General features: G+C 46.9%; 6 protein-coding genes across 13 annotated transcripts; 2 read left to right on the top strand and 4 right to left on the bottom strand.

The window, feature by feature from the left end:
- Positions 1-322: 322 nt before the first annotated feature.
- On the bottom strand, positions 323-2,205 carry LOC6524055 (probable fumarate hydratase, mitochondrial). The gene is made up of 5 exons (XM_002099888.3): positions 2,090-2,205; positions 1,867-2,022; positions 1,586-1,789; positions 707-1,511; positions 323-643 (listed from the first exon to the last, which is right to left on the bottom strand). Exons 1-5 carry the CDS (start codon positions 2,165-2,167, stop codon positions 384-386), a joined length of 1,503 nt encoding a protein of 500 aa, XP_002099924.1. The 5' UTR covers positions 2,168-2,205; the 3' UTR covers positions 323-383.
- LOC6524054 (fumarate hydratase, mitochondrial) lies at positions 2,155-5,709 on the bottom strand. 2 transcript variants are annotated; one of them, XM_002099887.4, is made up of 5 exons: positions 5,525-5,709; positions 4,121-4,252; positions 3,528-3,728; positions 2,651-3,455; positions 2,155-2,585 (listed from the first exon to the last, which is right to left on the bottom strand). In XM_002099887.4, exons 1-5 carry the CDS (start codon positions 5,609-5,611, stop codon positions 2,323-2,325), a joined length of 1,488 nt encoding a protein of 495 aa, XP_002099923.3. In that variant the 5' UTR covers positions 5,612-5,709; the 3' UTR covers positions 2,155-2,322. The 2 variants fall into 2 exon arrangements, with proteins under 2 accessions (XP_002099923.3, XP_015045463.1); XM_015189977.2 differs by lacking the exon at positions 5,525-5,709 and adding an exon at positions 4,324-4,466.
- Positions 5,710-5,857: 148 nt separating this feature from the next.
- LOC6524053 (NADH dehydrogenase [ubiquinone] 1 beta subcomplex subunit 8, mitochondrial) lies at positions 5,858-6,850 on the top strand. The gene is made up of 3 exons (XM_002099886.4): positions 5,858-6,135; positions 6,247-6,476; positions 6,544-6,850. Exons 1-3 carry the CDS (start codon positions 6,051-6,053, stop codon positions 6,754-6,756), a joined length of 528 nt encoding a protein of 175 aa, XP_002099922.1. The 5' UTR covers positions 5,858-6,050; the 3' UTR covers positions 6,757-6,850.
- A 78-nt stretch (positions 6,851-6,928) lies between these two features.
- LOC6524052 (DNA replication licensing factor Mcm6) lies at positions 6,929-9,737 on the bottom strand. Its single transcript, XM_002099885.4, has one exon. It carries the CDS (start codon positions 9,610-9,612, stop codon positions 7,159-7,161), a length of 2,454 nt encoding a protein of 817 aa, XP_002099921.1. The 5' UTR covers positions 9,613-9,737; the 3' UTR covers positions 6,929-7,158.
- A 429-nt stretch (positions 9,738-10,166) lies between these two features.
- Positions 10,167-15,441, top strand: LOC6524051 (luc7-like protein 3). 2 transcript variants are annotated; one of them, XR_001453776.2, is made up of 5 exons: positions 10,167-10,537; positions 10,605-11,554; positions 11,838-11,911; positions 12,011-12,612; positions 14,479-15,441. XR_001453776.2 is itself a non-coding variant. In XM_002099884.3 (4 exons), exons 1-4 carry the CDS (start codon positions 10,436-10,438, stop codon positions 12,223-12,225), a joined length of 1,341 nt encoding a protein of 446 aa, XP_002099920.1. In that variant the 5' UTR covers positions 10,167-10,435; the 3' UTR covers positions 12,226-15,441. The 2 variants fall into 2 exon arrangements, 1 of the variants encoding a protein (XP_002099920.1); XM_002099884.3 differs by having other exon boundaries at positions 12,011-15,441.
- A 187-nt stretch (positions 15,442-15,628) lies between these two features.
- Positions 15,629-22,403, bottom strand: LOC6524050 (high affinity copper uptake protein 1). 6 transcript variants are annotated; one of them, XM_015189972.3, is made up of 7 exons: positions 22,240-22,385; positions 21,723-21,805; positions 18,911-18,989; positions 18,640-18,842; positions 18,332-18,579; positions 17,723-17,752; positions 15,629-17,113 (listed from the first exon to the last, which is right to left on the bottom strand). In XM_015189972.3, the coding sequence occupies exons 3-7, from the start codon at positions 18,942-18,944 to the stop codon at positions 16,912-16,914; spliced, it is 717 nt and encodes a 238-aa protein (XP_015045458.1). In that variant the 5' UTR covers positions 18,945-18,989; positions 21,723-21,805; positions 22,240-22,385; the 3' UTR covers positions 15,629-16,911. The 6 variants fall into 6 exon arrangements, with proteins under 6 accessions (XP_015045458.1, XP_015045457.1, XP_015045461.1 ...); XM_015189971.3 differs by lacking the exon at positions 21,723-21,805 and having other exon boundaries at positions 22,289-22,403; XM_015189975.3 differs by lacking the exon at positions 21,723-21,805 and having other exon boundaries at positions 22,240-22,389.
- Positions 22,404-22,477: the final 74 nt, after the last annotated feature.

Raw genomic sequence — 22,477 nt, 5'->3', positions numbered from 1 at the left:
TCGATTCGATTTTGTCGTTAGATAATCGCTTTCAGCTGGAACTTGTTTTGCCCGGAGAAATTGGAAGTCGCAACCAACACTTGCTTATCTTATCTGTTTTTCTTTGCTTTATTTCGCTATAATATAATAGCTAAATCTGCAAGAATTTACAATAAAAACAAAGAATAAGTTAAAAACAGCAAGGCGCTAGTGTGACCGTTACACGACACTTGCGGTATATTTAAAAATCGATAACAATCGAATAGTCTGGACTCGCACCACAACTAAAAACCGTTACTTTGTTGCCGTAAACTCCACAATTAAGATAATAACAATAAAAGAATACAGGACACACGTCAATTTATTACATCAAACAAACCAATCGTCATAAACCGCAAAACGAATCACTTCGGTCCCAGCATCTCCTTGGGATTGACCCACTCCTTAAACTGCTCCTCGGTAATGCCCGTCTTCAGCGCCTCCTCCTTCAGCGTGGTCTTATTCTTGTGCGCCGTCTTGGCGATCAGAGCGGCCTTGTCGTAGCCGATGTGGGGATTCAGGGCGGTCACCAGCATCAGCGACTCGTTCATGATCTTGTCGATCCGCTCCTTATTGGCCTGCAGTCCCTCCACGCAGTTCTTGCTGAAGGTCATGCTGCCATCAGCTAAAAGTGGGTGAAAGCAGGTTTACTCTTCCAACTATGGAATCACTCATTTAGACGGCTTACCCAACAATCGAATGGAGCGCAGCACATTGGACACGACCAGGGGCTTGAACACGTTCAGCTCGAAGTGCCCGTTGGAGCCACCGATGGTCACGGCCACCTGGTTGCCCATCACCTGGGCGCACAGCATGGTAATCGATTCGCACTGCGTGGGATTCACCTTGCCGGGCATGATGGAGCTACCGGGCTCGTTCTCCGGCAGCATTAGTTCACCCAAGCCACAGCGCGGACCCGATCCCAGCAGTCGGATATCGTTGGCGATCTTCATCAGGCTGACGGCGATCGTGTTGAGGACACCATGCACCTCCACCATGGCATCGCGGGCAGCCAGTGCCTCGAACTTGTTGGGCGCCGTCACGAAGGGCAGACATGTGAGCTCGGATATCCGCTTGGCCACCTTCTCGGCGAATCCCTTGCGTGTGTTCAGACCCGTTCCCACGGCAGTGCCGCCCAGTGCCAGCTCATACACCCGCGGCAGACAGCCCTTGATCCTGTCCAGACCGTTGGTCAGCTGCTGGGTGTAGCCGCTGAACTCCTGGCCCAAAGTCAGCGGCACTGCGTCCATCAAATGGGTGCGGCCAATCTTGATGATGTCCTTGAACTCATCCGACTTGGACTTGAGGGCATCCCTCAAGTGGGTCACCGCCGGCACCAGCCGCTCGTTCAGCTCCATGCCCACTGAGATGTGGATGGCGGTGGGGAAGGTGTCGTTGGAGCTCTGCGACTTGTTCACATGATCGTTGGGATGTACGGGCTTCTTGCTGCCCAGCTCGCCACCCATCATCTTAATGGCCGCATTGCTGATCACCTAGATGGTGTTAGCAATAAACAGGGTAAGCACGTAATCTATAGACATTTCTCGTTTCCCGTAACCAATCTCACCTCGTTGGTGTTCATATTGGTCTGGGTGCCCGAGCCAGTTTGCCAGATGACCAAGGGGAAGTGACCCTGCTTGTATAGCTTGCCGGAAATGACATCGTCACAGGCGCAGGACACCGCATCCGACACCTTGCCATCCAGGCCGTAATCCTTGTTCACCTCGGCACAGGCCTTCTTCAGTATGCCCATCGCCTGGATCACCGGCATCTGCGGGCAGTACGTGATTAAATGGGTATGGAGCAGAGCTCTAGATGATGCCAAGGATATGTCGGATATATGCCTACCGGCATGCGTTCGCCAATGTCGCCAATGGGAAAATTCAGCTTGGAGCGCATCGTCTGCGCTCCGTACAGCTTGTCCGCCGGCACCCTCAGCTCCCCAAAGGTGTCCTTCTCCATGCGGAACTTGGCATTCTCCTTTCCCTTGCCGCCCTTGTCGCACTGCGAATGCAAATGCAAATATATGCGCCCGCTGCATGAGAAGCCACCGCCCATTGAGTCTACTTACATCCTTGGCACGGAGGCCACCGCAAAGCAACCAGAGATTGCGCCTACCCAAACTCAGGCCATTGATTTGCTTCAGCATTTTCAGTTATTATTGTTCTGTGATTCAGTGATTTCGTGATTCCGAGCGATTCATATACAAACGATCTAAAGCCGACAAGCTAGAAAATTCCACTGGGATTCCGATGACAGCATGGGGTTGAACTAGTGGGTCTCGCCTACTGGCTGGCCTACACTTCACTTGGGTCCCAGCATCTGTTCGGGTCGCACCCAGTCGTTGAACTGCTGCTCCGTGAGGTAGCCCAGATTGATGGCCTCCTCCTTGAGGGTGGTGCCATTCTTGTGCGCCGTCTTCGCGATCTTCGCCGCCTTGTCGTAGCCGATGTGGGGATTCAGTGCGGTCACCAGCATCAGCGACTCGTTCATGATCTTGGCAATGTTCTCGCGGTTGGCCTGGATGCCATTCACGCAGTTGGCAGTGAAGGTCCTGCTGCCATCAGCTGCAAACAGAAATTTCAATTGATTTCGATTGGTGGCGCAACAATAAGTCGTGTGGATAGCTTACACAACAGCCGAATGGAGCGCAGCACATTGGACACGATCAGGGGCTTGAAGACATTGAGTTCAAAGTGCCCGTTGGAGCCGCCGATGGTCACGGCCACCTGGTTGCCCATCACCTGGGCGGAGAGCATCGTCAGCGACTCGCACTGCGTGGGATTCACCTTGCCGGGCATAATGGAGCTACCGGGCTCGTTCTCCGGCAGCGACAGCTCGCCCAAACCGCAACGCGGACCGGAGCCAAGGAAACGGATATCGTTGGCGATCTTCATCAGGCTGACGGCGATCGTGTTGAGGACACCATGCACCTCCACCATGGCATCGCGGGCAGCCAGCGCCTCGAACTTGTTGGGCGCGGTGACGAATGGCAGGCTCGTCAGCTCGGCGATCTTGGCCGCGCACTTCTCTGCGAATCCCTTGCGTGTGTTGAGACCAGTTCCCACGGCAGTGCCGCCCAGTGCCAGCTCATAGACACGCGGCAGGCAGGCATCGATGCGCTCCTGGGCGTAGGCCAACTGCTGGGCATAGCCGCTGAACTCCTGGCCCAGCGTCAGTGGCACCGCGTCCATGGTGTGGGTGCGTCCGATCTTGATGATGTCCTTGAACTCCTCGGACTTGGTGCGCAGCGCATCGTGCAGCGTCTTGATCGCCGGCTTGAGGTTGTTGTTCAGCTCCAGGGCCACCGAAATGTGGATGGCGGTGGGGAAGGTATCGTTGGAGCTCTGCGACTTGTTCACATGATCGTTGGGATGCACGGGCGTCTTGCTGCCCAGTTTGCCGCCCAGCAGCTCAATGGCGCGATTGCTGATCACCTGAATTGTGAGGTGAGGAGATTATGAAGTCAGAAAAGGAGGAGGACATGGCAGAGTGACTGCTTCGCTCACCTCATTCACGTTCATGTTGCTCTGGGTGCCGGAGCCCGTCTGCCAGATGACCAGCGGGAAGTGGTCGTCGTACAGCTTGCCGGAGATCACATCGTCGGCCGCCTTCGAGATCGCCTCGCTCACCTTGGTGTCCAGTCCGAACTCCTTGTTCACCTCGGCGGCGGCCTTCTTCAGGATGCCCATGGCCTGCACCACGGGTTTCTGGCGGGGATCAACGAGAGTTTCAGTATTTATGCATAGTTTTATTACTTTTAACACTGCAATTTGCTTAGGCCTTGCAAATCATTCTCAATTTATGCAGCTTTCGATAGTAAAAGCTGTGCTCAAGCATTATTTTGGTTTGTAATTAGCTAGACCTAGCAGTTTTTTCAACCTTGAATGCTAGAGAACTGACTGTGGAGAGCTGAATATCATTTTCTAATGAAACTTAAAAGGAAAACTTATTGAAATGATAAATAAGACGATATATGAATAAGTAATTGCTAATTTAATTTAAGCTAGTATTACTCATAAAAAGCAGTATATTGAGATTGAGATTTTCATATAGTACAGAACCTGATTGAGTTTTATGTAATTTTTCCCGATTTACTTACGGGCATCCGCTCGGTGGCTCCGCCAATGGGGAAGTTGATCTGGGATCGCATCGTCTGGGCGCCATAGTATTTATCCGCGGGCACCTTCAGTTCGCCGAAGGTGTCGCTCTCCACGCGAAACTCCTGGGAGGCCTGTCGATGGGGAAGGTATCATCAGTTTCAAGTGCGGCAATCTTACGAGCTAAACAGATAGGGGCCCCGACCATTTCAGATTGCAGATAGATGGCAGATAAGTTGGGCGAAATCGAGAACCCGAGTGACTATGGAACCGGTGACTATGGAAATCAGAAAGCAGAATCTACAAATCAGAGGACGACCACTCGACGGCTGCTGCTGCTCTAAGTCGACTGAGGCGAGCTCCGGCAATCGGAACGCAGAACGATAAGCCTGAGACTCTTTGGAGTCCAAATCAAAAGGCCGAGTGTACAGCGCACAGATTCTTGAAAGTAAGCGCTCTCATCGAGCACATTTGTGGAAGTGGAGGTGTAAAAGAGGCCCAGTCTCAGGGGAACTGACTGTGCTGACTATGGAAGACCCTACTTTGCATGGGGTGCCTTGCTAATCAGCACAGCATGGAGCGCAAAAGTAGTGCGAGGATCTGCAAATATATCCAATATGGTAAGGGTAATTGCAGTTTCTCCTGCTGTAAACGATTGATATGCAGTATGTTTACTTATTATTTGCGGTGCTATTCATGTGGGCAGCAATGTGCTTCTGATTTATGGGTGTAATTTACGCCCGACATAGTAGCTACTATCTAGTGCTATATATATGCCGTACTATCTGCATAATCGCTGCTGGCGGGGAGTGTATTACGGTGGTCGGCATGTTGCAGATGTTACCATATAATTAACCGGTTTCGAATTCAATTGCCGAAAAACTAGAATTCGCTGACTAGCACAATTTCTTGAATTACAACTCGTTTCGCGAGTTCCTTTTCGTTTTTTTTGTTTTTTGTGCGCTGTGAGTTTGTTTTGTTTTCAATCATGTGATTTGAGTGCGATTTTCAGGCGGGGGGTAGAATACAAAAAGAAAAAGAAAAAGAAAAACGTGTGAGAAATTTGAGTGAAAAAATCAATGCAGCGGCTTCCAATTGGAGCCCGCCGCATGCCAATTGGAGTTGGGCCACAAGTGGTCGGCAGTGCCAGTGCCAATTGGAACGTTCGTTCCAGCGCCTGGAAGGCGGCGGTCACTTCCACTTTCCATTGTGTAACGATTACGAAACGCCGGCATTTGTGCACTTTTCATTTGCATTTCAATTCTCGCCTCGCCATGTTTACAATCAAAAACACACTTCTTTGAATTATTAGTGCCTGCTGCATGGGATGCATTACATAAGGCACAATATTTGCCATATCGATGCGAAATATATATCCAATTTGCAGAGCCAATTCGAGTCCTTACCAGACGCAAGCTTCCAATGGCGGCCCAGGGTTTCGTCATTTGTTGAACGCCACGAAGCGTGGAGCGCTGCAATAGCGGTAGCACCATCTTTATGCTTATTTCTTGGGCGGTAATTAATAAATAAGTTTGCCAAGTGATTTCTTTCGCGGACGAGCCCACCACAACAACACCAACAACAAAAACACAACAACAGCAAGTCGATGCGCGGGTGAGAGCTATCGCCCCATCGATTGTTCCTATCGACATATCGATTGCTGCTTAAATTCATAATAATTAGGATACAAAACCACATACCTACCGTAGCAGCTACTGTTTAAGCAAAACAATAGTTCATTGTTAATACTCAAAATTGAAATAAACAGTGATAAGTTTAATCTGTTGGTATTTTTTGCAACTGCAACTATTGCTCTTCACAACTATCGATAGCGGTCTGCAACTTGCTTATCGTTTGTGTGCCATCTGCAGGCGAACAGCTGTTTTTTCGGAAATTGAAACTTTGTGAATTTTTTTTTGAAGTGAGCCTGCAATGTCGGCGTTTGTGAAAACCGTGTGCCTGGCCCAAAAGCTGTGCGCCGCCAATCCCGCCGTGGCACGCCAGGCGATCCGCAGCAGTAAGTGGAGATCCGGATGCGCTGGCATCCGCAGGCAACCTGCTCCTCTGTTTTGTTTACGTAACTTTTGCATGCACCGAATGCTACAAACACTCGCCTTTTCCGTTTCAGTGGCTGGCTGGAACAAAGACTACAAGCCGGGTCCGTATCCACAGACGGAGAAGGAGCGTCTGGCGGCGGCCAAGAAGTACTATCTGCTGCCGGAAGAGTACAAACCGTATGCTGATGACGGTCTGGGCTACGGAGATTATCCCAAAACGGGCGGCGGTCTGGGCGTTGAGGCCAAGGACTCGTATTATCCCTGGGATTATCCGGAGCACAAGCGCAACCACCACGAGCCCGTATGTGCCTAACACCAGCAGATTAGTTAGCTTCACAACATCTAGCCTAATTCATTCTCATTTCTAGATCTCGGCGGATCATGATCTGTACAGCGAGGATCGCTGGTCGCAGGCCGAACCGCCGCGCTACAGCAACGCGTACTACTTTGTCTGCTTCCTGGGCGTCATGTCCGGCTGCCTGGCACTGTACTACTGGCTGGATGACAAGAAGATGTACCGCCCCGTGGCCGCCAAGCAATACCCCAGCGATGGGGTCAAGCACTACACCTTCGAGAAGTAGAATGTGCCACACTCTCGATCGCTCTGCGGGCCTCGTTTTTATTTCATAGGCAATTAATCAACGCATCTGTACAATTAAAATGAATGGAAACCAAGCTAAAAACATGGATTTCGTATCATTTTTGACCAGCAGCTGCGTCCCATACACCTTTTCTCCTTTAATGAGCGAGCAATTGAAACTTGAGATGAACGTTTATTTTTGTGGCGAAAACATGAATGATTTTGGAACGTAACTGGGCCGCAAAGGGGCCCCAAAAATCCTTAATGGGTTTTTAGTAATGTCGCTAAACTCTACACTTACGGCTAAATACATTGTATTGGGTGACCAAAAAAAAGCAAGACGTGGAAACATATACTTAACTAGTTAGATAAGAGTATAAAATTAACTGTTGTCCGGCTGGTTTCACTCCACAATGTAGTTGGGGTGCACCACCAGCAGGGGATCGTCCTCCGTTTCGTCATCGTCCTGGCCCTGAAACTTGATTATCGGCTTCAGCGTGGACGTCTTGAGCGGAATGATGACCTGATCGTGGTAGATGAGGCGATCGATCAGCTTCTCGATGAGGTTTTTACGCGAGATTAGCTCATCTTCGGATTCGATTTGCTCCGCCACCTGCTCCAGATACCAGGTGACCACATCGCTCCGCTTCATGCCCGTATCGCTGCCCTCCACCTCGCAGCGCGCCTCCTCGCCGCGCATGTGCAGCACCAGCATGGTGGACAGATTCTTGTAGTCCTCGAAGGAGAGCGTGAACTTCTTCTTTTGCACGGCGCCGCTGGCGGAGGTGTCCATGTTCTCATCCACATTGGCCGCTGCACCATTGTTCTCCATGTCGATGTCATGCTGAATGCCATCGTCCATTTCCAGGCCCTCGTCGTCATCCAAATGTATGTCCGGTTGTTCCACGCGAATGATCGACTTGTTCAGCAAACGGAAGGCCTCCTTGACGTGCCGCTCCAGCACGCGATTTGAGCACTCCAGCTTGGCCTTGGCCTCGCTCAGTCGGATCATGGACTCCAGCTGGCGCACCGTGATTCTCCAGGTGCTCCTGCCCGACGTGCCCGTATCGCGCTGCCTCAAATGGCCATAGTTCTCCACCAGCATGCGTCCGGCCTCCTGGCTAATCACCGGCTTGAATTGCCGCGCAAATGTCACGTAGCGAAGGACCTCTTCGCGGGTATACGCCCGCTCCACGGACTCCTCGATGTTCGAGTGGAGATCAACGATCTTGCGGGCAATGGCATAGTCCACCACTTCATTGCATTCGTCCACAAGGATGAAGAACAGATCGAAACGCGACATAATCGGTGCAGATAGCTGAATGTTCTGCTGCAGACTCTTGGAGCGATCGTAGCGACCATTTATGGGGTTGGCGGCGGCCAGTATCGAAGTGCGGGCATTGAGAGTGGCTCGTACACCGGCGCGGGCAATCGATATGGTCTGCTGCTCCATGGCCTCGTGAATGGCCACCTGATCGCGCTGGTCCATCTTGTCGAACTCGTCAATGCAGCAAATGCCATTGTCGGCCAACATGAGGGCGCCCGCCTCGATGACAAAGTCAAAGGATTCCTCGTCGCGCACAACGGCTGCGGTTAAGCCCGCTGCCGAGGATGCCTTGCCGGAGGTGTAGATCGCACGCGGCGAGAAGTCGGAAACCTGCTTGAGGAACTGCGACTTGGCCGTACTGGGATCACCCACGATGCACACATTGACGTCGCCACGTAGCGATGTCTTTTCGGTGGTGGTCTTTGCAACGCCGCCAAATTGCTGGAGCAGAATGCCCCGCTTGACCTCATCGTTGCCGTAGATCGAGGGAAACAGACTGCTGATCAGATTCTGGTAGAGATGGCGATCCTTGGACATCTCGTAGATCTTGTGCCACTCGGCATCCGTCATCTGCTTCTTCATATCCTCGGCTGTCACCTCCGACATCGGCAGATCGGTGCCGCCAAAACGTGCTGTGGTCGCCTGAACGCTGCAGGCGAGGAAGGCCATCCTGTAGTTGAGCTCTCGCATGCCCAGTGCCTTGAGGCCAGTAACGCCATCCATGCCCTCGCCGGGCTTGTGGCGGGAACTATTCTCTGCCCGCGTGCCCACGCCGGCCAGGACACTCACATCGGGCACAACGATCAGAGTGCCCGTGAAATCATAGCGATCGCCAGCCTGAACGGTTTCCACCAGCTCCGAGCGCAGAATGATCTCCACCGCGCGGGGAATACAGCCGCGAGGCAGCTCTGCTTGGGTCTCCTGGATGCGAATCTTCTGGAAGTCCAAGAACAAACTCTTCTCCACGTCCAGCATGAAACGCTTGCGATTGGAACAGACGGGATTGCGGCAAATGGTGGGATTGGTGAACTTGAACTGCTGCTCTACATTCCGAATCTCCGTCTGGCAATCAAGGCACATGAACACGCCCGAAACCAGCTCCGGATGGACGGGATGGGTGCGCACCACCTGGCCGGAGATGCGGATGAGGGTGCCGATCTTGGAGGTGGTCAGATCGCGAACCTTGTGACGCGTCGGCACCTCCGTGAAGGCCACATAACAATCCTTCTGGGTCTTCAATCCGATCCTGTCCTTCACGTAGTTCGAAACCGATTGGCAGAGAAACGGATAGACGTGGTAGTACTCCTCGATGATGGCGGTGGCCAGATTCTGATCGTACTTCTCCACATCCTCGAAGCTGACCTCCAGGGTGCAGCGATCCGGGGATTCCAAGCTAGCGGCTGGGCGCGTGTACTTGATCTCGCCGTCCTCCTTGAATTCCTCGAGGAAATCCTGAAACAACTTCTGCGCCCGAATGCCCACTTCGTCCTTCACGCGCAGCTGGCCAACCTGAGCATCTGCCACATCCATATTGGGTCACTTCTCGCTTCAAACTGGTAAATAACGCGCTAAATTCGGGGATTGCTTTGGTTTCTTGCGAATGTTTACAGCTGCGTGCTTCGCTAATTTTTGGCGCCTTTTTCTGACAGTTGCTGGGGTGTGGCAACACCTGTGGGCAAAGATGCCACCTATTCAAGAGCAAATGTAAACATATGTTACGGTCACATTAATTTATTTATTGTTTTTTTTTTGTTATCTTTCAAAACATTATTCAAATTCCTTGCTAAGCCATACATAGTTTTTGCATTCTTTAAATACATTAATTTTGAAAACAGAGTAGTTAAGTAGTAGTTAAGAGTAGTATAAAAGTTAAATGAGATGTGCTATAAAAATAACCTAATTTGAAATACTTAACGGTACACAAGATGAATGGCACAAGTTACAGAAATATTTTTACAGCTTGAGTATTTAATCATTAAACCTAATTATTAATAAATAATGGCTTTTCCATGATAAACAACACAATCAGTACACTTTTAAGACCGATAGGTCTCCCACGCATGTCGCAAAACGATATGAACCGATAGGTTCATTTCGAATTAATCGATACCACGCGAATTCCGTGAAATAATTTTATTGATTCTATTTTGGCAAGTTTTCTGATAAAACTGCGTGAGTACGTGCCTCCCGCGCCGTTGCACGTGTGTTAAGTGGGTGCACCTGTCCGCCGGCACCGTGCTGGCCATAAAAGTCGGTGCGGAACCGCTGTATTCACTGACACCACTGTGGACCACTTTGCACCACCTCCCCCTTTGGAGTTTTGTCCCAACAAATTGCAAAGGAGCCCCGGAAAATGGTGGACGCCGCCAGGCAGATGCTCGACGAGCTGATGGGCAGGAATCGCAACCTGCATCCCTCGGAGGCGGGCGCCAAAGTCAATTGGGAGGATCCAGAGGTGAGTACTCGCAGATTATGGCGCGGTAAAGAGCAACCCCGCACAAATAATGTGTTTTATTCCGCAGTTCTGTCAGTTCTACAACGTTAAGTTCTGTCCGCACGATCTATTCATAAATACCCGCGCGGACCTGGGCCCCTGTGCCCGCATCCACGACGAGGAAGCCCGACATCTCTACGAGGATGCTCGACCCTCGCAGCGGAAGCGCCAGTACGAGGATGAGTTCCTGCGCTTTTGCAATGTGATGCTGCACGATGTGGATCGCAAGATCCAGAAAGGCAAACAGCGTTTGCTCCTAATGCAAAAGGATCAGCCCAATGTACCGGCACCCCTAAGCAGGCATCAAGAGCAACTGGCCAACCTGACGGCCAGGATCAATAAGCTGCTCTCGGAGGCGGAGGAAGCCGGCATTCGGGGGGATGTGGACCAGGCCCAGGATCTGATGACCCTGTGCGAGGAGCTCAAGGAGGAGAAGGAGCAGTTGGTGCAGCAATACGAGTCCAACCACAAGGCCATCAGCAGCATCAGCCTGACCAAGTCACCGGAGGATGAGCTGCAGCAGCAAACCCGCAGCAGTCCTGTCACAAATCCCAGCGAGGAAACTCCAACAACTCCTCTACCAGCCGCCATCACCCCCGATGAAGCGCCGGATGCAGCGCCAAGTTCTGCGCCACCTGCAGCGGCAGTAAACACATCGACAGACGAGGCCGCCGAAGCTGCTGGCTCAGCCAGCGAGGACAAAACGGAGAAGAGCGATGGCAAGGCGGCTGGCTGGTCGCACGACGCCATGCCCGAGAAACAGATGAAGGTGTGCGAGATCTGCGGCGCATTCCTGATCGTCGGCGATGCACAGCAGCGGATTGAGGACCATTTGATGGGCAAACAACATTTGGGCTACTCCAAGCTGCGCAACGCAGTGGCCGAGATCAACGAGGCGCGCCAGAAGGAGCGCGAGCAGGAGGAACGACGTCGGCGCGATGGCCGAGTGCAGCGCTTCCACTCCTACGAAAGCAGACGGTAAGGTCGCAAGTCATGTATCCTGCATATGTATGCACACCTGGGAATCGATCGGAAAACAAAAATACGTTCTTCTTCGAGCAAGAAAATTGGCAGAATGCCTTCAATGTGACTATGAGTAATGCTGTTTGATTACTTTGCGTTTATTTTATCACTTGGTTACTGCACGAAAAGCAAACTATGTGATGTCACAAAATCGTATAGACCATCTATTTGTAGTTAATGTCGTGTGATGATCAATAATATATCTAATCGGTGCGTTTTCCATTATTTAATCCTTTAGCGAGCCACGCAGCGAGTACCGCGAGCGAAGTCGCGACTATGTTCAGAATCGCCAGCCCTCGGATCGGCGTCACCGTAAGTTGCCTCGCCTCCTATTGGAGACCGGGATCCCGCTTGCACTTGCACACGGCACTTGAGCGCTTATTAAACTACCTTTCTGTCTTTCTGTTTCAGATCACCATAAGTCACACCACAGCTCCCATCACTCGTACTCGCGCAGTGGCGGAGGTGGTGCTGGTGGTGGCGGCGGCGGAGGAGGTGGTGGAGGTGGTGGCGGTGGTGGCGGCAGCAGTCGGAGCAACCGGAGCCACCATAATCACAACCATAATCACTACCGCCACGACAGCCGCGAACGACATTGCCGCAGTCGGAGTCGCAGTCGCTACTAGAGACCAAAAATAATAGAAACCAAGTGAATAGCAAACCAAGAACACAAGTAAATAATTAGAGAGAGTCCAGGAGCAGTTCCCAAAGTCCCATACCGAAAGCGTACAACTAAATATGATCGAGTTCAACACGACACACAATCTCTCGCCCATCTACGATCTGCGATCTTCAGTCTTCTTTGTCTTATGTGTTCGCAAATCCGCAATCTGCAAGTCCGCAATCCGTAAGCACCAGCTGCCGTGGCCACGGGCGGCAGCATCGAGGTATCCCAATAAAACAAAAAAAACCAAAATCATTAACACAATTTCCAAAAAAAAAAAATAATAATATGTATCAAAAAACAGTTAGAAAGAAACAGTATCTGAGCTGGCAGTAACGAGTGCGCTGAGGTGAGTCCAACACTTGATAAACCCGTAAAAAGTAACACTCGGGCGCCATTGTGCCCCACCACATTCTGTTGACATACTCGTTTCCGTACCATTACTCTATATCGATCTATATCTGTGTACACACACACGCGTTCCCCCATTAATGTGTGTACCCAGTTGGGCTGAGATCCGGGTGAGGATTTCCACCAGGGGCCACTACTTCGAAACGAACCGACGGACCAACGAATAATATGGTTAACTTGTCTGGTCTTTAAAGCATCAAAGTCGCTTTTACTCTAACTATGTAGTTTTCAAGGGCAACTAGTATAACAATTTTGTGCAATGGGTATCTATTAATGAAATATTAAGGGAGCTGTACACTGCATATACATATAAGACTCATTCAAGTTCAAGGATCAGACTTAAGAGTAGTCAACTATAAGTACAAGATCTTGCCAAGTGCTGGGCAATCAGACTTCTTTATGAACATGTATATTGACCAAGAGATAGGCTGAGGATTAGGGAGATACGGAGCGTTCTATGGGCGTTTCCCTTGCAATTGTGAGTGGGACATTGACTGAAACAGGTATTTACGAAGCCTTACTGTTATCTCTATGCGCTTAACTAACCCAACAGATACAGATCCACGCATTCCCCTCTGCATTCCACCCCCCCACATTCCTCCCTGCACATCCAACCACCGCCCCATAAACCACAAACGATAAATGTATGTATATATAGTAATATCTATATGGCGAATTTAAAAGAGATTCACTCGTACTGCATGTGATTTTGGCTTCGCTTGGCCACTGGGTTGCTGGGTCATTTCTTTGCGATGGGATGGGTTTCGAGTACCCAAGTGGTACTTTATCAGCCATGGTACCTTAACCGCCAGAAAGAGCCGGACTGAGAGAGAGAGAAAGAGAGAAAGAGCTTGCAGGTACATTTGATCAAGCGATAAAGACCAACACAACCGATTAGCCCTTTCCAAGGATTATTCTTCTGGATTTTGCTACTTGTCTTAATTTTGTTACTTGTCTTAATGATTTATGATATTGAATATATTTGAAAAACCCATGTTAATTACGAGCTTTAACCTTGGAAAAGGATCGTCGGCTTGCCGTCAAAACTCTACATATTACAGTTTCTTTTTTTTGTGACTTCCTTACTCATTGTTGTGGTTTTCTGCCCCGCCCATCCTTCCCCTGCACTATACTATTTTTTAAGATTAAAAAAAAAATCAAAAAAAAAAACTAACCCCAGCGAGAACTCTTCAAGTCAAGATTCCAAGACACCCACGAAAAATCACGAGGTAATTGAATTGCTAAATCGAATTAAATTATAATCAATCAAATACAATATACAACGCAAGTGACGAAACACAAGCATAGGCAGTGATCAGAGGGAGACAGCAAACAGAGCAAAGACAGAGAGGGCGAGAGAGTTCGAGTTCCCAAAAAAACCCATACACATGTATGTATGTTCATGTTCCCCCCTCCTCTTCACCAAACAGGTAAATTGTGACTGACCCCCGACCCCCTAAAATTATGATACTCATATTGATATTGATTAAGTCGAATTTTGTGATTACTTTTGTAATTTGTGATGCGATCTCTGAATCTCTGTCCAGAGCCAATCGAAATCCCCGTAGCTGTATGTTGTGTACTGTTCGTACCACAAAAAACCAAAGAAAAAAAGAAGATACTAATAATAATGTTTAAAATATAAATATAAATAAACCCCACACTCAGATGAACTCTGAAAACGTATCTATATATACACGATCAGCTCGAAATTAATCTAAGATGCGCTATCCACTTTTAACCGCCCCAAACTTTTGGTCTGGCTCACTTAACTCACACTTTTCCCTCTGCAAACGTATTCCAGAAGCCGCCATCTGAGGAATGGAGCCCCAAGGCTTCTACACCTATATATATATGGAGAGAGAAGAGAGAGAGAGGAAGATATATGAGAAAGAAGAACCAACCAGGTAACTTCTATGCCACACCTCCCCACATAAATGTTTCTTCACGACAGACAAGGCGAAATCCGCAATCCAAAGTCCGAAATCTGGGATACGAGATCCATAAAACGCTATCCGGAATTCAACGATCATCAACGAACGATCAGTGATCAGAGAAAGAGAGAGAGAGAGCTGAGTGCAAGAGAACGCCAAGAGCCACTGAGCGCAGAGAGAGAGAGAGAAAGAAAGAGAGAGGGAGAGAGAGAGACACTCGTGTAGAACTGTATTAGGCATAATACAAAACGAGGTGAATTTCCATTTCTCTCATCTACTTATAACTATATTATATACATATATATCTATAACTCTACCCATTACTTCACCCCATCATCCTTGGATCAAAATTAATAATGCATTGAAAACGCCGGGTTGTTAAAGTCAGTTAATGAACGATATACTATGGAGCAATTTGAACCGTACATACATATACGAAATGTATGGTTGCTTTAGTTTCTGTGTCCGCGCAGGATGAGCTCCTATTTTTTCCGGCCATTCCTGCGAGGAACACAACTTCTTCCTGTCTCCCAGCATCCCCAATAATACCCACTAACCTAACCCATCAAGGCACATTCTTATTGGTTTCCTACCTATCACCTAGCAAATTAATCAATTGAATTGAGTTCCCATCGGGCAAGCAAAGTTAAGGCAAATTTACGAATGCAGATTTAAGTATATAGTGTAACCAATCAATAAAACTCGATCGATCGCCTTTAGTCATGTAAAGATGTTTTTAATTATGAATTACGATATGAGTAAGGATTAACACATTCTATTGAGAGACTCGCAATAACTTTCTAATAAAGATCAAAGTAAATCCCGAAAAAGAACTCCAAGCCGTTGTTTTCATTGCAATTATGATAAATGTAAGGTGCCATCGTCACTAGTTGTTTTTACCACGCCGAAAGGTGTTTCGTTTTGTATTTTATATTCCGAAATTTTTCGAATTAAAGTGCATCCTAATAAATTTATTTCGAAACAAAGAATATAATATCCCCAATTTTAAAGTCCGTTTCGTTTCAGTTATAACAATATTCTGTTTGTATATTTATTAATCTATAGATAGAATTAATATTAATAGTATTTATAAATTTGTTGTCGCTGTACTGTATGTATTTGCATTAAGATTAATATCTACAACATCTATTTACGCACTTCAACGGAGTCGCTGAACGTATGCTAGTCACAGTGCGTTTCGGGACAGTAAGGCAGCATGTAGTTCGGATTCATTGCATTCATTCTAGGAACGCAATTCACACAACAGCCATTTTCGGGTTGAGCAAAAACTGTACGACTCGAACGCCTGTTTTTGCGAACAGTCAATTAAAAATAAGAACAGACAATAATTTACAATCAGCAGTGGGGGGGTCGAGAGTGGAGGGGGGTGCACTTTAAAGTTAATTGCATAATATCGTAACAGTTTTCAAGCCTAAAGTAATATCAGTTGTCTGAACAACACGTAAATGCAAGCATAATTCAATGCCAACCATTCCAGCAGGAGTTGATCGGTGTCTATAATCTACAATCGTTTCCATAACCAAATTACACTTGTGAAACGCACTGTTGCAGCACACATTCAAGCCTTACAACATACGCCGCGGCCTAGCCAACATTTCACAAGGAAGCCAAATTTAACAATGTTGTAACCAAAGTGATGTATAATATATATATATATAATATGTATATATAAAAAAGAATGGAGTTTATTACCAAATAATAATAATAATCATAATCGTATAATAGGGTTACAAAATGGTGTATATTAGTAATGATAAAAAAAAATATATTTGCTTTTGTGGGAATCCTGCGAACATAGATTGAGTACCAATAGAAAAAAAAGTTATTTTTGCATTGCTTAACTTTTATACAATTCGCTAGCCAGTCGCTCAATTTGTTCTCTTGTATAAATTACACTTTCTTTACGGACAGCAGATAGACATAGTCCTACATAGTTGATCTTGATGTCGGTATATAAACGGTATTGTAAACGATGCAGCGGTTGCAGCGGTTGCAGCGGTTGCATCGTTTACGGCCAGCATGGGATTGGATTTATAGTTTATAGGCTAATACCTAGAGAATAGCAAGTGCTGCAGGGTGTGTTGAAGTGTGTGTTTTCCTGTGGGGATGAGAGCTTCCTGGGTTCCCAGCTTAGCACCAACGCCTCTGCCTTTCCTTTAGATGAACATCTGCTCCTCCAACGCCTCCGCCCCCGTCTCCATCTCCATCTCCAGATCCAGCTCCAGATCCATTTCCATCTCTGTGAGACAACGGCGGCTGAGGCTACCGGGAGTTGTCCTCTGTTAGTGACAGTGCTCGGTGACGTCCACGATTACGGATTTCTTCCAGCAGAAGAGGAAGTAGCCAACGGCGGCGCCCAGGACGACCATCAGGCAGAGCCACACGTTGTACGTCATGAAGATCAGCATGAGCAGGAAGGACAAGGTCACCTGGAGCACGTGCAGCAGCGTCTGGAGCAGGTGGTTCACCGACAGCATCGAAGGTCTGTTTGCATCGAAAGAGTTACATTTAGTTCGAATATAGCACCATTTAGCTCTTACAAATGTAGCAGGACAACGGAAGATACATAATTGAACGTGACAAAATCAAAAGAACATAACAAATTGGTAAAGAACATAACAAAATATATAAGTTTAGATCGGTGATCCTTGGGGTTGGGTTTACTCCTGCTCTAAAGTTCCATTTGTTAGATTAAACTACCATTAACGATTAGGGTTAGACTCCAGATTAATTGCCAACTCGAACTACTGTGTACTGTGTACAGGTGTGTAACCAAGTGTAATCATATATATTATGCGGTCCAGCCAGATATCTGTACAAATTACGGGCCAATTTGTAAGCCGATACGTAAATCGAAGCGCAGCCGTTCGCAATTGTTTTTTTTCCCATTAACTGGCGGCGCTTGGGTATATCGGACATATCGGATAGCAAACAACATGGATGTAACTAATGCAAATTTAAGTGAGGCAACAAAATTATACAGAGACGGGGATATTACATATATTGATTGGGCAGGTGGACAGTTGGGCAGTTGGGCAATTGGTCAAGTGTTCAGTTGGTTAATTGGGTTGGGGGCAATGGAGCGATACTTACGGTTGCTTGTGCACAACTTCGCCCACGTATCTAAGAAAGGATCGATCGAAGCGTGCCGGGTGGGACACCACACGATTGCGGATGCGATTCGCGGATGCAGATGCAGATACAGAATCAGATTGAGTTACAATATATATGTATAGTTTCAATTACGGTCGCGTGAATCACAGTTGCCAATTATACGAAATTAACGAGGCGAGACAGCAGAGCGTATCGATATATGAATTTGGTTTGAATTGGTTTACGTTTGTTGGTTTTTTGTTTTAGTTTTTGAGATGAATCAATTTACAAATGAAGAGCGACGCGCATTGATGATGATGCAGATATAGATATTGATATTGATATTGATGGTATTGATCAGAATATGAGGCGGTAGCGGTAGCGATAACGATTTTGTACGATTTTGTACGATTTAACGGGTAACAGCATAACGAAAACGAAACGAGAAGAAAGAAGAAGGCATTAAGATTAATATATACAACAAGTAATAAATACAATAGATACAAAGCTACAAAGCTACAGAGTATGGATGGGGGGCAAAAAGCATGCTTAAACAAAGTCGCTTAGCGGCAGGGAAGGGGATAGCATAGATTATCATCCAGAACTCACTGCACGGGCGAGGGAGCTGCCGCTGCCGGCGATGGTATGCGCGGTGCCTCCGGATTTCTTTGGGGCCCCGTCACGGGTCGATACTCCAGCAGATTGTATGTCTTCCAGAACAGATACTCGCGATAGTACTTCAGTCCCTCGTACATCAGGGCCAGCAGGAAGATGGCGATCATGGAGCCGACCAAACCGGCCACCGTTTCGATGTGCCACCAGGAGAACAGGATCGTCTCGTCGTAGCCAAAGTGGAACTGCGAAGACCATGGAGAATTGGCAATTATAAGGAATACCATTAAATCACGTTCTCTTACCGCCATGGGCATCATGTGCTTCATTCCGGTGCCAGAGCCACCGCCATGGTTGTGGGCACCGTGACCCGCGTGACTCGCCTGCAAATCGCTGGTGTCGGGGATCAGGTCGAACATGGAAGCGGAATCCGATGGAGACGCCGTCGACGCAGCCATGCCGCTGTGGTCGTGGTGCATGCCCGCATGATCGTGGTGCATGGAGTGATCTGTGGATTATGCAAAATCATCGAGGTTGTGATCCAAGTCCAAATCGAAATCCAAATCCGAAACTCACCAACACCGGGCGCACTGTGATGGGCGTGGTCCATAGCTGCTGGTTAACCGACTTCTTACTGTGGATCTGCGATTAATGACTGCAAAGGAGAACGGGGTGAAAGTCGCATTAAATCTTTGCCACTCGTAAGTGAATAATAAACAGTGTACATATAAAAGATATGAATGGCTACAATGGCGGTCAAGATAATAGAGCTTTCTTCACATAAATTCCCCAGGAAAGATTTAAAGATCCAAGCCATCGCACAATGACAATTGAATAATAGTTTGCATTGAGATATATATATTAAATCTTATAAATTATATTGCCTATTTATAGTTACAAATCTTGCGAGCTCTAGTTTCTGCCGCATTTGTAAATCGAAAGGTTGCTTTTCACGTGTGTTGCGGCTCAATTGCCAAGCCCCAAATCTCATTCAAACCGATATATCTCAATTAGAAAGTCAATCCCTGAACAATCCAACCTCACCCTTTTCCCTTCCCTTCCCTTCCCTTTCCCTTTCACATCTGCGAAGGGAATGTTCGTTCAATGACGAATGCGAAATGTTCGCTGTGGAATGTGAAATGAAAATGCCAGACATTGCCACGCGTGCTCCACCCACCGGATAATGAGGAGGAAACTGCGTTAACCACTCACTCAGCCCCCCCAAAATGCTCCCCCCTGACCTTGGATTAACCTGGATTAAAATGGGTCGCTTACGACTCCTCCAACTGCTGTGCCACTTCTGCAAATGGGAACACTGCGAGCCATAATTAAACAGGCCTGGTAGCTTCATTCATTTCACTTCTCTTTGTCTCTGTGGTTCACCGCATTCGGTTAATGTCGCAGTTCGCAGTTCGCAGTTGTGTGATAAGGCGCTGCTGCGACACCACATTACAAGGTAATCAGTGGAACATGCTCGCACATCGAGCCACTTGTGGCATGCAGTACAAGAAGCTCGCTGATATGACAGGATGTGCGGTTTGGATGGCAGAAGGCTCACTGATACGAGTTCAGGTATAGGAAAGAACCTTGAAAGGATCCTAACTGATGATGATACTTTTCAATTTGTTGCGCTATTCCCTTCGATACTCGTAGAAAACCAAGTGTCACTCAGTTGAAAAGGTCGACATACAACAGTGGCTGGTTTATCACAACGATTCAGTGAGCATTGCATTTAGCATTTTTGTCTAAACACAAATGAACACAAGCACATCCGCAAATTCCATTGAAGAGTTAAAACACGTATTCCTCCCCTTTTTCACTGTAATTAATCCCAGCATTCAACATCTCGTAGAAACAAACAAAACCACAAGCGAGCTTTAGAATTCATATCGTGTTAGAAAACCCGTTTCGCTGGAATTCTTCGTCATGTTCTGAAGTCTGAAGCGGCGAAATTTCTATAAAAATAGGTAGACAAGTGCACATTTGAAACCTCTTAATGCGAAGATCTGGTGAGGAACGGCTTGCTTTGGCCTCCAAGCGATGGACTCAATAGTTATCCAACTGAACTGGACTGGCACAACTGGTTAACTGGTTGGTTGGTTGGCTTGCCACTATTTCTTTTTGGTTTTGGCCCGAAACGAAAGGAAAATTAGCTCTGTTGCGGTAGTAATTTGTTTTTCAAGACAATGATCGGTACGCAAACCCAAGACTTTCAAAATAACCAATGAAAAGAGAACATACACAACATAATTGCCACTCTTGGATGCAGTAATTGTATTTCGATTTTGAAATAACCATTGAACAGGGGCGGTGGCGGTGGGGGGAAACCAAATTGCGGTGCAAAAGTACTAAAAAGTTAAAGTTCAGGGTAAATTTGCGTAGCTTTTAGATAACATTCTGTGGTTTGTTTGGTTTCTATGGAATCGCTGATATGGAATCGCTTGGGAGGTTCTGTGGGCGGCAATTGGAACCCCGTTTCAGCGCCTCTGATAATTAAACAGCACAAAACTAACGCACGGAACAAACCGGTTGGACCTACTCACCTCTGTCACTCTCGCTTTTAGTCGCCTGCATTAGCAGCTTAGTCTTTGCACAGAGAGAAATACCTACTTCCCCTTTGATATTGTTGTTATTAAATATATGTTCTCATTTTTCAGTTTTATCTGTATTCAGTAACAGTGAATAAGCAACATTCAACAAAAATTTATATGCTTTAATATGTGTAAATTGCTAAATGCTAAGACTCAGCGAAATAGTTCAAAATGTAGATAAAAGTTCTGAAATGTCCGTGATGCATATGATTCAGCTTGTCCTATTCATTATTCATATTATACTGAAGAGTCTTGTAGATCGAAATAGTAATATAAGGGCAAATCAAAGTGGTCAAGCTACAATACCTTTTTTTTCTGTGTATTTGCATGGACAAATGGCATTAACCGTTACTTCATCTCATCAGCTGATCTCCCCAAAGAGAGCTCCATCCTTTTCTCTGCACACACACACACAAACTCGCAGCACTTGCGAAATGTCAAATCACGACCGATGTGTATTGCAACAACAACTGAGAGAGCGAGAGTGATTATTTTTGTTCAGTGCGTGAGTTTTTTCTATTGAGCGGGCGGGGGAGCTATTATATCACATGTGCAAGAAAGAGAGTCAGAAAGAGAGTTTAATGATCTGAATCTGAATTTGAGCACATATCAGTCAACGCACAAACACAGATAGGTTAATTGTGCTTGTAACGGTATAATTGACTGATAAGCGATTGGCACTGATAATCGCAATCGGTATGCAATCGCTGATTATCGATAAGGACACCTAAACTTTGTTTTTAATTTAGTTTATTCTTTTTCACGCATTTCGTATGTGTGCTTGTTGTTGTACTTACTGCAATTGGCGGCAATTTGCTCGAGTTGTAACAATGTATGTATGTAACGCCGGTTTAAGTGACGAGCTCAACGGAATGTCTAGCTAAAAACAGAGAGTCAACGAAAAATTCCAATAAGCCAAACAATCGTACATTTTTTACAATGCATGCAACTGCTGTCCCGCTCCCTCTGAACCCAACCCCTCCCCCCCCCTCGACTCTTTTAACAACAATCACAGTTTGTTTTTTTTTTGCTTCGTTGTTGCTTTTTGCACTAAATCACACACACACACACTAACTGCAAGTGCTGAGCTTTGAGAGCAAGCGAGATAGCAATAGAGAACCGGCTGCAGCATCTTATGAAAAATAATAATTGCTTTAATCGTTTTTGCAAGTGTAAAACCCGATCTATTTCACAGTGTTATCCAATCGCACATGTGTGTGCGTTTGTTTTGCGGGTGTGCACTTAGCCCACACACCCGATTTGTAGTATCATTAGCACTTTATCTGTTAATATATTCATATGTTTGGGGCTTACTTTACTTCCTGCGGAAAGGAAATAAATAATAATAAAAGAAAATGCGCACCGTCCGCCCGCAGACAACTTGTTCGCACGATTGTTGATGAATTAATTGCAAACATATGTTTTTTTTATTTAACAGAGCGCTGTCCACGAAAAGACACTAAATAATGCCAAAAAAGAGTTTCACAACGTTCAAAGTAGATTAAGTTTAGCTTAGTAATACAACTTATTTTACAACTTATAGTCGCCACAA

This window comes from Drosophila yakuba, chromosome X (assembly GCF_016746365.2).
Source record: "Drosophila yakuba strain Tai18E2 chromosome X, Prin_Dyak_Tai18E2_2.1, whole genome shotgun sequence".
In the NCBI taxonomy this organism is placed as follows: Eukaryota; Metazoa; Arthropoda; class Insecta; order Diptera; family Drosophilidae; genus Drosophila; species Drosophila yakuba.
The sequence above is the reverse complement of the archived record's forward strand: the minus strand, read 5'-3'. Positions and strand labels throughout refer to the sequence as shown.

What these genes read in the sequence shown, in the direction of transcription:
- LOC6524055 (XM_002099888.3), bottom strand. Translation starts at nt 2,167, where the DNA reads ATGCTGAAGCAAATCAATGGCCTGAGTTTGGGTAGGCGCAATCTCTGG. An exon ending in GTGGCCTCCGTGCCAAGGAT is followed by an intron (nt 2,023 to 2,089) that starts GTAAGTAGACTC and finishes TTGCATTCGCAG; the next exon opens with TGCGACAAGGGCGGCAAGGG. An exon ending in ACATTGGCGAACGCATGCCG is followed by an intron (nt 1,790 to 1,866) that starts GTAGGCATATAT and finishes TACTGCCCGCAG; the next exon opens with ATGCCGGTGATCCAGGCGAT.
- LOC6524054 (XM_002099887.4), bottom strand. Translation starts at nt 5,611, where the DNA reads ATGGTGCTACCGCTATTGCAGCGCTCCACGCTTCGTGGCGTTCAACAA. An exon ending in CCATTGGAAGCTTGCGTCTG is followed by an intron (nt 4,253 to 5,524) that starts GTAAGGACTCGA and finishes CCCCATCGACAG; the next exon opens with GCCTCCCAGGAGTTTCGCGT. An exon ending in GCAACATGAACGTGAATGAG is followed by an intron (nt 3,456 to 3,527) that starts GTGAGCGAAGCA and finishes CTCACAATTCAG; the next exon opens with GTGATCAGCAATCGCGCCAT.
- LOC6524053 (XM_002099886.4), top strand. Translation starts at nt 6,051, where the DNA reads ATGTCGGCGTTTGTGAAAACCGTGTGCCTGGCCCAAAAGCTGTGCGCC. An exon ending in ACGCCAGGCGATCCGCAGCA is followed by an intron (nt 6,136 to 6,246) that starts GTAAGTGGAGAT and finishes TTTCCGTTTCAG; the next exon opens with TGGCTGGCTGGAACAAAGAC. An exon ending in AGCGCAACCACCACGAGCCC is followed by an intron (nt 6,477 to 6,543) that starts GTATGTGCCTAA and finishes TCTCATTTCTAG; the next exon opens with ATCTCGGCGGATCATGATCT.
- LOC6524052 (XM_002099885.4), bottom strand. Translation starts at nt 9,612, where the DNA reads ATGGATGTGGCAGATGCTCAGGTTGGCCAGCTGCGCGTGAAGGACGAA.
- LOC6524051 (XM_002099884.3), top strand. Translation starts at nt 10,436, where the DNA reads ATGGTGGACGCCGCCAGGCAGATGCTCGACGAGCTGATGGGCAGGAAT. An exon ending in CACTCCTACGAAAGCAGACG is followed by an intron (nt 11,555 to 11,837) that starts GTAAGGTCGCAA and finishes TTAATCCTTTAG; the next exon opens with CGAGCCACGCAGCGAGTACC. An exon ending in GCCCTCGGATCGGCGTCACC is followed by an intron (nt 11,912 to 12,010) that starts GTAAGTTGCCTC and finishes TTTCTGTTTCAG; the next exon opens with ATCACCATAAGTCACACCAC.
- LOC6524050 (XM_015189971.3), bottom strand. Translation starts at nt 18,944, where the DNA reads ATGGACCACGCCCATCACAGTGCGCCCGGTGTTG. An exon ending in AGCACATGATGCCCATGGCG is followed by an intron (nt 18,580 to 18,639) that starts GTAAGAGAACGT and finishes TGGTCTTCGCAG; the next exon opens with TTCCACTTTGGCTACGACGA. An exon ending in GAAGTTGTGCACAAGCAACC is followed by an intron (nt 17,114 to 17,722) that starts GTAAGTATCGCT and finishes CGATGCAAACAG; the next exon opens with ACCTTCGATGCTGTCGGTGA.